Source organism: Anolis carolinensis, chromosome 6 (assembly GCF_035594765.1).
Source record: "Anolis carolinensis isolate JA03-04 chromosome 6, rAnoCar3.1.pri, whole genome shotgun sequence".
NCBI lineage: Eukaryota > Metazoa > Chordata > Lepidosauria > Squamata > Dactyloidae > Anolis > Anolis carolinensis.
Genome location: NC_085846.1, coordinates 45,211,774 through 45,226,748, shown reverse-complemented (window position 1 = coordinate 45,226,748; position 14,975 = coordinate 45,211,774). Strand labels below are relative to the sequence as shown.

Sequence of the window (14,975 nt, the reverse complement as noted above, 5' to 3'; positions counted from 1 at the left end):
ACCCCCAAATTTAGTATTGAAACAAACATTTTTTTTCACTGACCACGCAGGCCTGGTAGATACTAACCTACCAAGATCCCTTCCACACAGCCCTATACCCCAGAATATTAAAATAGAATATCCCGCAATATCTGCTTTGAACTGGGTTATCTGAGTTTACACCGCCATATAACCCAGTTAAAGCAGATAATGTGGGATTTGATTAAACTGTGTGGAAGGGGCCTAAGTTTCCCTGGTTTTCTAGTAGGGTCACTCTCAAAGTGTATTATATATTTTTTCCTTTTCCTTTTTCATATAATATGCCATCTTTCCAATGATTTTATATTCTAACTCTTGTAATAACTTTTTACTTATATAGGGTTTTATTCATTATATTACTTTCCTCAAAAACTTCTAATTGTTTTCTTTTTTCTTTTAGTCTCTCAAAGCCTTCATGTCCCTTGTTTTTTTGTGTAAATCCTGCAGGATTTCTATTTCTTTGATTCTCTTATCTTTTTCATCCCACCATCTCCTTCTGAGAGTTACCTCTAAACTTATACAATATCCTCTTATTACAGCTTTGCTTGCATCCCATCCAATAACTTTAGTTACTTGTCCTCTGTCATTAGTCTCGAAATACCTGTTTCTTTCTTTCTTTCTCATTTCATGTTCTTCCTCTCTACTATTTAGAATTGTATTATATCTCCAAGCTCTTTCTTTTATCTGTTTCTAATTTTACTTTCACTCTTAGTGGTGCGTGATCTGACAGATATATAGGAGGAGTTTTTGCCTCTAAAATCAGTGACTGGTTTGTATTTTTCACCAGTACATAATCTATTTTACTATATATATTATGTCTTCCTAGGTAATATGTCCATCTGTTAGGCTCAGGTTCTCCCTCTAATAAATCACTCATATTGTATTCCTTTGTGTTTAACTTTCTGTTGGTATTTTGTCCTGTTGATACTAATTCCAAGTTGATACAATTCCTCTTGTGCAAATTTATCCACCTTGCTAAATACCTGTTTTATGTACCTTTTAAATATTTCTTTGGGGCATAAATACAGACCAGAATAATTCTATTTTTTCCTATTTTTCCTTTTATCATTACCCATCTCTCCTCTGAGTCACTTCTTACATTTTCCAGTTGGAAGTTTATCGTATTTTTTAATTATAATTGCCACACCACATACATTATTCATACGTCTCAATTCATATATATGATTCCACATCCTATCATTAGATAATGGGGTATTATCCCTTTTCTTATGACATTCATGCAAATAAAAAATATCAACCTTATTGTCTTTAATCATTTTCATCACTCTCGCCCTTCGTTGTGGAGTTGATAAACCATTAACTTTATATGACATTATTACTAATACCCCCAAAATAAGATTTTTTTTTACATTTACTGTCCTGTAGTTTCGTTTCCCTATTTGTTTGTCTTTCCGCCCCTCCCTCCCCCTCAGAGTCCAGTCTTCTCCCTTCTTCCATCGGGGGAAGACCTGAAAGAGAACTACATCTGTTCTCTTTCATTCCCAGACTCCACCTAGTGGCCACATTGCCCTTCTCCAACTTTCCCCTCCCTGCAAGTTCTTAACACCATTTATCAAAGTTCCACTATTTTTAGATCGATCATTTCTTATGTCTCCATAGTGGATCTTGTTTCCGTTTTTCTTGTCTTCTCTCTAAGCTTGTTTTTTTTTCATTTATCTTAGCTGTTTTTCCATGGCCTTAATTTTTTCCAGATCCATCTCCTTCGGATTTTTGAAGCTCTTTTCTCTTATCCCTGAATCCCTTCCCTGTCCTTTGCACCTCTGACAACAAATAGTGTCTGAGATGAACATGACTCTTAGACAGATGATGTTTATAACTAAAGATTATCTCTGGTATTCATGGAACTAGAAATTAAGGAAAACATTCCTTTCCTCCTTCTTTATTTCTGACACAAATAGACAGATGACATACAGAAGCATACTACGCATTCAGTACATTTTGTATCAGTTCTGTTTGGACTCTTTTGTGAATACCCATCATGGCCTGATTTATTGGTCAGGAAACTAAATCCAGAGCTTTAGATAATATACAGCACAGCTGTTTTGCTCATAGTTTCTCCAGACTTTTAAAATGTACTTCTCTCCTCCTTTAACCAATGTTAAAAGCATGCTTCAACTATTTCCTGTTCTTGCCACCAGAATAATTTAGCTAAATGTTGTCCAATGTCAAATTTTGGATTATTTAGTCCCTCTTTATACAATGAATGAATATAGAAGAAAGGGAGCCACTAAAGATGCATAAATCAATTTGGATGGATATTTCCTGAAAGGTCTATTGAACATTTTGGGTATCTTTTGTGAACGTAATACAGGCAACAACTTTGGATTGTATCTGCAAATCTAATCAGAATAGTTTATCATTTTGGAAGATGTCTCCGATATACAGCATTTTTGAAGAAGAACTCCCTAGTTTTAAGTTAAACTAGGGAGTTATTTTTCAAACACCCTGTAAAGGGGTTTATCTGCTAGGGAAGAAGGGGTGCTGAAGCAATAAAGGGAAACTGTTCTCCTGTGGTTTGAGCTTTGTTTCTTCTATGGTGTGGAAGCTATATGTGCTAATGGAACTGACATGTGGCATTTGTTGATTGATCCATTTGGATTTTTAAAGTCAGGTTTGATGATGAATTGTAAGAACTTTTAATTTTTGTGATGATGGTAGATAGATAGATAGATAGATAGATAGATAGATAGATAGATGATAAATAAATAAACAGGTTTTGTTTCATCTCAGATATTGCTATTCATTTCTTTATTGCTTTCTTGATACAAATATTTGAGAATGAAAAAGTGAGTGTTTTTAATTAGCTTATACAACATGTGTATGTGACATTCCATCACAACAGGTGTGACATCAATGATTCATTTTGCATTTGTTTCGTATTGTATAGAATTGGCATCAGCTATCATGGCTGCCACCATGCCATAGCTGGTTTTAGGGTGAAAAATAAAGTGAAATTTTATGTAGAGAAAGATATGGATTCAGAGAGCTGAAAACATATAAAAAATCCCAGGAAAACAATAAACTCGGCACTTGTGGAATTTTCAGCTTTCAGGGGATTGCAAAATCTTAAATCAATATTAATTTCAATTCATATAATTTCCATCAGTGTGCAACAAGCCTCAGCAGATTGGGAGCTTATATGGAAATTTAAAAGAAATTGAAAGGAAGACCAAGAGAACAATAATAATATTAAGCTAATACACAATGATTGAGATCCTATTCAAGGAGACAGGGCATAACATTCCACTAGTCAGAATTATGCTATCTTTCCCCTTTCTCACCTCTCTTTTTTCTACACCTCCCTCAATGTAGTCATGTAGAGTTGGAGGTGGTTGAGGGAAGCTGACTATTAAAGCTGACAATTTTGATAGCTAGACGCATACTAATTTTGAGATATCTGGAGAAGCCATAGAAAGACCTAAACTAGAGGAATCCTGCATCATCATGTATCCAGTTATCAGAATATACAATGGCAATTCTTGATTGTCCCCCACTCTTCCCCAGCCACTACCTGGTCATATTGAGGGAAGGAGTATTAGGGGAGAAATTGCATGAGGTGGCATGAATTCCTTCTTCTGAAGTGACAAAAACATCACAAAATCATGGGCATAAATTTGATTTAAACCTACACAACACTAACAGGATGCCAGCTGGCATGTGTTTGTGTGTTTCATCAATGTTGCACTTACAGTTGTCCAGCTCACTTGCTGACCCATGTCTGTGAAGTACAATGTAATGATAGAAGAAGCTGCAAGGCTCTTTATGTTGATAGAGTCTTTCAAATAGGGCCCATCTGTAATTACAAAAAAAGCATAAGTAACATGTAATTTGAAGTGAAGAGTGTTTCTGTGCTACTTCTGCATTATACATGCTTGGCAGTATGAAACCGTTGAGCAACCTTTCTTGCAACACTGCAGTTAATGGTCAGTGTAGAGAGAAACCCCCAACCTTGCTTGAAGACTTTAACAAAATCAGGGATCTTTTGAGTGTTCTTCATAATACAGGCAGTCACTGACTTATAAACATTTGACTTACAAATGACTCATAGTTAAGAACAGGGGCGAGACAACAGAAAGTGAGAGAAATCTACATCTAGGAAGGAAATTCACTCCTGAAACAATTATCATGGGAAAAATGTCCAAAAAATATAATGTTCAAATTTGATAAATGTGGATTTAATATGTGTGGGTATGAATGAACGGAATGAAAGGAATGAATGAATGAATGAATGAGAGCTAAATTTTGGAAACACAATTCTAAAAGGTTGAGGTCTGCAATTGCTAAATCATTAACTACCTGCTTGCTGAATTGTAATTAATAGTTGCTAATGAGAACTGAAATGGTTGACCTGCCTAATAAAGTGTGATAAGAACTGTGACCGTGATAAGAGAAATGTTTACATCTGTTTAGGTCTGTCAACATTTGCTGACTTGATGAACTTTTGGGGAAAAACAACATGTTTACATTGCCAGAGACAATGGCCCTTTTAAGTTAAGGAAATGTTTACAAGATTTCTTTATGTTAAGAAGGAAGTCAACACAAGGCTAACACCAATCAAAAAGAGTCAACATCTGTCCAGGAAACTGAAATGAAATCAACATTTTCCAGGGTGGAAGAGGTCTGTCAGTAATTTACAACTTTGGGACAACATCAGTGAAATATTGCTATATAAGGGACCTTATTACATTCCAAAAGTGGAGTTATCCACTTGTCATGTTCTGTGGAGATGGTATATGGGAGTGTCAGACCTGCAATGAAAATCAGAATTCTGTTTTAGGGGGCTCACACTGAAAGGTCATGCTACAGCAGTAGGGCTTCATCAGCAATGTTACATCTCCTGATGGAGAATCTCAGCTGTTATATTTTTGTGGAAACGCATCATATTTTGTACAGAAATTTTTCTTCTGTGAAAAATCTGCTTTGTTGAATATTTACCAAAAATGTTCCCAGAAGCAAAAACAAACAAACAAATAAAACACCAAAAACCTAAAAGACCAAATAACCATTTTCAATAAGATATTTTGACATGTTGAGACTTCCTCTTTTTTTGCCAAGAACAAGAAAATATGAAGTAGGAAACCTAATATGCCCTACCATCTCTTCACTTCTTGGAGACCATAGGACAAAAGTAGCTATTTACTAGGCCAATACACATGATTCTCATTTTTTTCTTGGTGAACAATATTGAGGTAAAGTGTATACTAACATGTCCCATGTTGCAACCTATGCAAGTATATTTTCATGAGAGTGCTCTAAGTTGGTTATAGAAGTTTCACTCTCATGTACAAAAGGAACTCTTCTTTCTTTTCAGGGAAAAATTATGTTAGAATATCTTGGAAGGAAAATTAATACTTACTGCGTTCTAGTCGCAAGCCTACACGAGATGGGGACCACTGAGGACCTGCTCATAAAATATGGAAACAATATATTATGCCAAAATGCATAAAGAAAAAGAGAAGAAAATCTGTTAATTTGACAGAGTCTGCTTTATACATTGCAAGGTCCTAACAGTACATTAATGATGACATAAGCAGTGAGTTGGATCCAATCCATCTAACATTAATCACAGCTGTTGAGATGAATGAGATTTGATTTGACTTAGCCTTATGTCCTACTGATTTCTTCGTGTTTGCTCTTATATGACTAATGATACAGTCTTAATTCAAAGATGTGCTGGTTTTAAGATTAGAATTAAATTGTTCCCTCCTCTGTTAGCAGACCCTTCCAGGAGAGATCTTCTGATCTCTGATCTTCTGGCATAAAGGTCTGCTGCTATAACTGTTCTGCCAGCTAGCATATGGCACATTCTCTCTACTATATATTTCCATCTAATAAAGGGCTAAAATTGATTTTTTTTCCTTTAAAAATATTCATGTTCTGTGGAACTGATGAACAACTTCACACTTTACATTTTAAAGTGTTTTCTCAATCAAAGTAATTACATCAGTGATAAAATATTTGAAAAATGTAGGCTGAACAATTATGTTGAGTATCCACATCTTTGTTAAAGCATATTGATTCAGAATATTATCTCAGATTCTCAGTTGATTGCCCAGCTTCACCATTTGCAATATCCAATTTTTATAATGTGGGAAATTTGAATAAGTTGTAATATAATTGAAATAAATGGTCTGGTGCTTTTCTATGGCTAGAGGATCAAGTGCCACTGCTGAGAGATCTTAGAGACACTATACAAATATAAACATTACATTCATTTATGTGCCACATATACCTTATACACATAGCCTGAAGGTAATTTTATACACAATATTTATAATAATTTTGTAAATTTTGTGTGTGTGCACTGAACCATCAGAAAGCAAAGGTGTCACATTCTCAGCCACCTATGTAGTCAATTTCAGATTTTGATTTATTTTGGATATTGGAATTCCAAAAAAAGGGCTGCTTAAGCTGTACCTCAAGGTTCATAGGTATACACAGTTTACATTTTTTTTCTTTGAAAGTATTATGTGTACGATCCTATTACAACTTTTGCCTTTAATGAAGAGTAGTGGAGGGATTGAGGTTTTCATTATTTTGTAAAATATATATATATTAAAGTAAGGAAAATTAATAGTGATCTTGTCAGTTTGAGCCTCCCTTCCTCAAGAACACTGAAACTGCCAGAAGCCTTGTAGTCAGGTAGCAGAACAAACTGGTTACATCAATATCCAGGGTGCCAAGGGCTATTGAGCAGACGTACTACCTCTATGTCAGTAAGAAGAACTTAATATTATCTTACCTTGCCCACCGAACATGGACAATCCTTCCTTCCTTTTTACTTTCACACATTTTGTCTTATTTTGTGTTCTATTTAGCACATTGTGTCCTCTAACACTATAGTGCTATATATTTTAAATGTTGCTTACATTGCCCTATAATTGTTGTGAGAGTTTTGGGGAGATAATTTGTGGAAAGATGGATGGATTAACATTTCTTACATTACAATTTACAGTATTATTTACCCATAGAATTTTGACCTAGAAAGAAAATTGAATTTCACCCTCTTGCCTAAGAAAATGGTAATAAGATACAAAGATGAAATTAGAACAACAGAGATCTTAGTACAAATCCAAGAACAGGAGCTGTCCCAAGAGAAGAATATGTAACTCCTCCTGGACACTTCTGTCTTTCCTTCATCAAACACAGTCTATGAAAGGTTGATAGATCAAGACTTTTAAATAGGAAAGGCCATCATAAATGTCACTTAAGGTGGATAGGAATCAAGTGTCTGAGAATTCTCAAGAACACTTCTGAGTAACTGTAAGAGAGATAATTATATCATTTTGACAGCCTTACATTTTGTTACCCCACAGATTAAAAAAAAACCTGGAAGGGAGTTTATCCATCTGGATTGTTTTCCCTGAGAAAAGACAAAAAAAATCCAACAACAACCCAAGAGCATCATCTATGCCAAATGAAGCAATAAGAGAATTTCCTTGGTTTCTTTGGGTTCGAGTTTCTTAAGTTCTATCCATAGCCTCTAAAACAACACTACTGACCCCCACCCCCAATTCTTGGTGTCTTTGTTTTTAGCCCTTTTTCTGTGGTTATTTGGGGCACTGATTCAGAAAATTGGATTTGATAGACTGCATCAACTCTAGTTGCTTATATGGTTATCGTGATTTTTTGTGGGCAAGCAGATGAAAAGTGGTAGATGGCATATGTTCTGCATCTCAAATACTTGAGCTGATGGAGGAATCATCAGGTCAAATATACCCAGAAAGAGGTCTAACATTCGAGGAACCAGAATGTGCCCAGTATAATCAAATATCTCTTGTTCAAATTAATGGGAATGAAATGTACTTTCCTTTGGGAAGGATATTAGAGATAAAGATAAAGTACTTTGGCCACAATGAGAAGAGATAATGATGATGGGGAAAATGGAACAAAAAAGGAAGAAGGGCTGACCAAGGGCAAGATGGATTAATGTTATCCTTGAAGTAACTGAAGGAGATGAGAGTGGTGAAACCAAGAGGTCTTGAAGAGTCGGAGCGACTGAACAAATAAACAACAACAGCATGATAGACTAGACCACCAGGCAAGCACAATCCAGTTACTTCAGTTCACCAGTGGAGATGAGCAAGGCCAATTGAGTGACTAGGGAGGATTGAGTAGTATGGTTTGAGGTAGAATAGGCTTGGTTTGTTCCAGGGGAGAGCCTTCATCATTCAGGTTATTGCTGTTTTACAGGCAATTCAAACTTATTGGCCCAGTGTAATATTTGTATGGTCTGTAATTTTATCAAGGCAAGATTGGTGGTGTGAGGGGGATCTGTGTAGATGTACATCTATTTTTTTTTCTATAAAACATGTACTTGTCTATTTGTCCTGGTGTTTTAACATTTTCACTGTGCCTAATACACTCACATGTCAGTATTCCTTCCACACATGTTGTTCTGGGGCCCCTCCTGTGGCCCCTACTACACATATAAAATCCAGATTATCTGCTTTGAATTAGATTATATAGCAGTGTAGACTCACATAATCCAGTTCAAATCAGATAATGTTGATTATCTGCTTTGATAATCTAGATTATATGTCTGTGTAGAAGAGGCCTGAGTTCTTAGACAACTCAGAAAGGATTTCTTTCCCATGCAAAGGACAGCCAGATACTTACACACTTTGTGAAATTTATGTTTTACATCAAGAAGTGTTGATGATGGTGGTATCTGAAAAGGGAAAGGGAACAAAGATAAGAATAGATAAACTTTTTATTTTAACTCTGCTATGCTTTTGAGGCTTTAACTGACCACACAGATACATAAAATGCTAAAACATTTTTATTTCAGTTTAGAATCACAGACTCAAAAGGGCCATTTATCCAACCTCTTCCATGGAAGAACACATCATTAGAGCATTCCTGAAAGGAATTTCTGTAAGGAGGCTATCTAAACTCTATTTTAAGAATTGGCTCCTATATGCATATGTGGTGGGACTGCAATAAAGTACAATTTTTTTTATAACAAGGTAAAGAAGGAAATGGAAGAATGAATAGGGCATAAATTGGAGTTGAACAAAAAAGGATTCTTTACCCAGAAAGTAGATAGAAAGGACAACATTAAAGACTGAGCTGGAATTATAAAATATATGACAGTTGCACCTAGGCAACTGTGGCATTGAGCTGGAAAGAGCACAGAAAGTGGGAAGTTAAAAATGGTTCATATATTTAGTAGATTTTATGCTCTAGGATTACATCCTTGAAAGGAGAACCAAATATACAATAGGCCAATACAGGATATACAACTTTTATCTCCATAATAAAAGTGAAAATATGTATGTATGTATGTATGTATGTATGTGGCTGGGGTTCCCATTTCTACAGACAACTATGAACCCCATCAATCAGGAGCCACCAAAGGCCCTTCCACCAATGAACATGTACTAGAGCCGCCAACCCCTGCCAATGTCCCGCACAAATAAAATGTTATGCCTGCTGAGTAGATTGTTTCCCCCTTTAAGCTTTTATTTGCAGAATTTCTAAGAATATCAACTGAATTGGATAGGACAGTAGCAAACACCATGAAAATGAACAGATTTTAACGAGTCCTTAATTTTTATTCTCCTTTTCTTAGTTGAAAGATCTAAAAACAAAATATCAAAGTGAGTGTGTATTTAAAATACAATCAGGTTTTGTAATTAGCCCACTGAACATTTGGAAATGTTTACTAGGCTGCTCTCTTTATTTCTAAAATAGCAAAAATTTCATCCGAAAGGATGAAAGTAAGCTTAAGAGATATTAGATTTATACTTCAACATACATTGTTAACATAAGAAGAGCACAGTACATTAGATTTCTCGTTGTCTTAATAGACAATCGAGTGCTTCTACAAAAACCACATACACAACAGAAAAGCAAAAATCTTCTTTTTAACTCAATGACTCCCAGTTATATTATTTTAAGATATATTACCTCTAAACACAGTTTCCTTAGAAATATAATTGTTTGAGCTTTATAAAGGCTTGTAAGAACATTAATTTCATACAATCAGAAGAACTTATTTGTTTGAATCAGGTGAATATCTCAGAAAAATTAATCCCAAATCTAAAAATACTCTTTTTAACCTGGGAGAAAACCTCTAGAAATCTAGGTCCACCAGTAAAACACTATGGTCAACGCCCACCAGAAACTGACCATAGTTTTGTGCTAGAGGATCTAGAGACAATATTAATCAAATTCATGAGTAGTAAAATCTGCCAAAGTGAAACCTGAAAATGGCCAACTGTAGTTTGCACAGAATTAAATAAGAGATATGTGGAATCTTCTTACACCATTGGATTGTGGCCTTTCATCCCAGCCATTATATATTAGAGCCTAAAGAAATCATGCATTCATGAGATTCAGTAGAACGATTTCAGAATTAACACAGCAGAAGAAAAATAATTTAAGAAGATGTTGTAGTTTTTTTTCTGAACAACTGAGCTATGAAGCTGGACATCACTGGATTGAATTTCACCTCTTCCACAAATTAAGGTGGTTTTAGGCAAGCCACTCTTTCATAGCATCTGTTTTAATCAATAACAACAATCTGCATAAGCAATGATTTTAAAATTACATTAAAATCAGGGCTTAATATAGCATAGTTAGGTGGGATTATGGATGAGTCAATCTATGTGAACAGGCCCGTAGCCAGGTTTTTGATTCGGGGGGGGGGGGGGGGGGGGCTGAGTTTGAGTGAGAGAGGATCTACCCTAGCAAACCTTTTGTATCGTTATCCCAATGCCCCCATGCATATGGGATATATTGAGCATGGTGATCAGATCATGATATGAATAAACATAACAGTTTAAACAATAAATGTAAGGCCTTCTCGCAGACCACCCTGAGAATTTCGGGTGGGGGGCTGAAGCCCCTCAAGCCCCACCCCCAGCTACATGTCTGTATGTGAATGTTTCTTACTCATGTTTGCTGCTTAGTCATGATTGTGACACTATTGCTATAGTCATATCTCTACAACTTGCTTTGCCAGACATTAACTTCTAGATCTATCATGCCATTGATGAGACCACAGGTGTGCACAGGTGAATGATGTTTCTATCAGGTCTAGAAATGGTTGGGCCAGGAGAAATTACTACAGTTATGACCGATTGACACTACATCCCATAGCTCAATGCTATGAAATTCTGGGATTTGTAATTTTGTGAAATATTTTCTCGATTCTGTTAGAGAACTCAACAGACAACAAACCCAGCATTCTCTAGGATGGAGCTATGGCAAAGAAGTGTCAAAAAACAATAATTTTTCAGTGTGGGTAGTAGTTTAGTTAAGTATACTTAATATACTGTTTATAATTTTGGCTAATATATATACCATAATAATTATCAATTATATGAGTGTATGTGCTGTTTTCTGTTTTTATTGTGTTCTATGACAATATGTTTTTTGCAAAAATAAATCTTCAATAATTTTTCTTAAGTCCTCAAAAGCAAATTTGATTGAAAAAACATGCTGTCATGAGCTTTATGTAATTCCCAGAAAGATACATTGAATAAAATATGTGTCTTTCATTCTCACATGCAAGAATAAATTAAGTCATGTTTTATTGTTTTCTATCCCTAGGATCAACTGAGCCATGCACATACATAGTGGTATGTGTGACTATACACTGTTCTTGTGACCTATGAATCAGTGTGTCAGAAATGCCAAGCTAAATGTTAGGAAGTTCAAATTTCACTTGTGTCATGAATTCACATAGTGGTCTCAGGTAATCAATGTAATCAACCTTTTCAACAACAGGATAATAATAATGAATTACTCTGGCCATTGCAATGAGATAGCTTGTGTGAAGCTCAGTTGAACTTTTTAAAGTATGATGTAAATGTGTTATTCTTATCCATTGACCCGAAATGGCAGGATAGAATACATGGGGCAGCGAGCCCATTCAAATAGCACTGGCTTTAAATAAGAAGATCCAGGGCATTCACTTGGGAATATGTCCCTCTGAAAATATTAAACTCTACTGTTGCATAAAGATGCATCAGGTTATAGTGATACTCAATCACATGCTGAAAGTGAAAACAGAAAAGCATTTCAACTATCAGTTGCTACCACAGATTCAGATGTTACATATCATAAGACACCAAGCAGTAGTGTTGAATAACAAATATGTTTCATGGCAAATATGTGCAGTGGATGACTTTTTGGTTGCAAAGTTAGCTTGATCTTTTTAGCATCAATATAAATAGTTCTGCAGATTCCCCTTTAAATCAGGAAGCAAGACTCAATTTTTTTGTTGAAAATTTAAATTAATTTATAATCCACATTAGAGTAAGAGACTTCATCTTGGGAGACACAGTACAGGGAGCCTATAGAAGAATGCATCCCAGCTTCAAAAGAACGTGGTACACCGAAGTCATCTTGATTTTGAACTGTGTCTAAAAATCACAACATCACATCAAAGTGGAGGTGAAGATAATCACGTAAAAACCTCAATGATTTCATGGGAAAAGATCTAGGGAGAAGTTTGGATTTTGACATTTGGGAAAGCCTGTGGAACTAAGGCTTCAAATTTACAGTGGTGACTTCAATTAGAGACAACTTCTGTAGAACATTTTATATAAGTTGTCTCTAATTGAAGTCATGTTATAACAACCCCAGTTCTCTTAGCTAAAATAAGATCCTGTTGGAGGTGTAAAATAAAGAAAGGGACGTATGGTGGTCTTGTGAATTGATGCAGGTCTATTTGAAAAGAATCATAAAGGAAACAAATAAAATGATCCACAACAAAGTTTTAAAAAAAAAGGGATGAGCCTATCAGGGATATTCAGGGATAGATTAGAGCAGCTGGAAAGAGAAATCTGCCAGTACAGCTTCGTGACTGCACACATTACGATTGCCAAAAAATTGGAAGGGTGAGAAAATATTAAGCATTAAAAATTGGAAGAATAAATTGTGGGATTACACACAGATAGCCAAGATTTCTAGCAATTTGAAATATAAAAGTCATGAAACTTTTGAAAGAAACTGGAATCTGGCCTTAGCATACTTGACAGGAGTTCATAAGAAATAATATCAAGAGGAATTTATTGAGCTAGAAATACAGAGGGTGAAATAAAATGTGCATAAACTCTGTGTGGTTCAGTGACAGAAGCCAGAAGACAGAAGGTGGTGGGTAGCACTGGGTGGTGGGTTGTCTATGTATGTGTATATATTTGTAATGTATATTGAGGTTGTATTGCAATTTTAAAATAAAAAATATTGTACAAAATAAATCCACATTGAACTGTGCAGAGATATGTCTACAAATGTTGTTTTCAGATTAGTATTTCTATGCAAACAGTTATCTATGCTTTCCAAGGATTGTCGGGATGAGTCAGTGTAACCTGTAAAATGCCTTGTAGATTATAATAAAGGAAAAGGTGGGATACAAATAAATAAATAAAATGACAACAAAAAAAAAAAATCCATGGCAGGAAACTCTCCTCTCTAAATGGAGTTGAGTTAATGATTTAAAATTCTTGTTGCAAATAAGACCATTTTTATATTTAAAAACTGCAGAAAACTAAATAATTGGCATTGAATTTATATTTTACTAGCAACAATGCACAATAGATTAATTCCACAGCATGCTGCAAAACATTATCTTCCCCTTCATTCTCTTGTACACATATAAACATTCACGTGCACACACACACACACTTACCTTGTCCACTACACAAATCTGCTTTTTGCTTTGGGCATCAAGCACCTCCACTTCGAGATAAGTTATTTTTGAATGTCTTTGAACAGGTGGTGGTCTCAAGTGGCCAGAAGAAAGTACAAGCTGAGACAAGCTGAAGAAAGTTCTCATGTCATTGTGGGGTGCAGGCACTGCAGCTCCATGGAAGTCTCTCTTGTGTTCCGGAGTGCTGGTCTTACGTCTCCTGAACATGGCTGGGACAAAACACTAGGGCATGTCATGTCAAAAGTTGATAACTCCAAGGGGCAGCGTGGTGTTCCTGCCTCAGTTAAATACAAGTACTGGCTGATGGAACATGAAAGGTCAAGTGGCATTCTATTTGAAGAGTCTAAGTTTTATATAGCAGGATTGGAACAATGACTTTCTAATCCGTGACTATATTTAGCCGACTATTGTGATCTGCAGTATTTTGAATTTTAAATGTAATGTTTGAAACAACATGTTCTGTTCAGTTCCTTATCTTGGTTCCCTAATAATTGCAAGCCAGACTCTTTTTTAAAAAAGCTCTGAAGAAGTGATATGCAATGAAATGTTATCATTATCTATAGAAACTGTGTGTGAAAACAGATCCAATTATGAAAAAGCAAATCAGATGTCGTCCATGTGGGAGTTGTTTCTCAATGCAGAGCATGTCTATAATAATTTTAGGATGCCTGTGAATTAATCAGTTGTATATTACTGTCAAGTATTTTCAAATATTCCAGCAAGCCAAAAATACTCTGGTGTAGGTGGGTATCTTTGTAGTTCAATTGCTTCATCCTGTCATTTAATAGCAATGGAGGAAAGGCTTTTTCCTTCTCAACATTAGTCACAAACACATGCACACAATTACTTACTTCATTTGGGATCAAGCCTCCAGTCTGGCCAATGACAATACATTCAATATTGAACCAGTTGTGCCTCCTGCTGGCATCAGCAGGAGACACAAAATAGAAGGTTCAAAGTAAAGTAGTCAAAAGCATCTACAACTATATGTACTTCAGTGATATTAGAAAAAAGTTCTGGTAAACAATGACACCATTGCTTCTCCATTTTGCCCTCCATTTGTGCCTCTTCAAATTCCACAGCACTACTGGTTACAGTTGACCTCCAGTTAGCATGCTCAAGAGCCAGGACTTCCCAATTCTCTGTGTTTATGCCACAGTTTTTAATGTTAGCTTTAAGCCCATCTTTAAATCTCTTTTCTTGTCCACCAACATTCTGTTTTCTGTTCTTGAGTTGGGAGTATAGTAACTGCTTTGGGAGATGGTGTTCAAGC

At 35.6% G+C, this 14,975-nt stretch overlaps 1 protein-coding gene across 3 annotated transcripts in view; it reads right to left on the bottom strand.

The window, feature by feature from the left end:
• The window catches only part of tecrl (trans-2,3-enoyl-CoA reductase like), an 84,315-nt gene extending 69,897 nt beyond the window's left edge, over window positions 1-14,418 (bottom strand). The window contains exons 1-4 of one of the 3 annotated variants that reach the window (XM_062983740.1): window positions 13,682-14,418; window positions 8,659-8,710; window positions 5,396-5,440; window positions 3,729-3,832 (exon numbers count right to left, since the gene is read on the bottom strand). In XM_062983740.1, the coding sequence (XP_062839810.1) occupies window positions 3,729-3,832; window positions 5,396-5,440; window positions 8,659-8,710; window positions 13,682-13,909 (429 nt within the window). In that variant the 5' untranslated portion in view covers window positions 13,910-14,418. The remainder of the gene's footprint in view (window positions 1-3,728; window positions 3,833-5,395; window positions 5,441-8,658; window positions 8,711-13,681) is intronic. The other 2 variants (XM_062983742.1, XM_062983739.1) reach the window with 2 other exon arrangements.
• Between the last annotated feature and the right edge of the window lie 557 nt (window positions 14,419-14,975).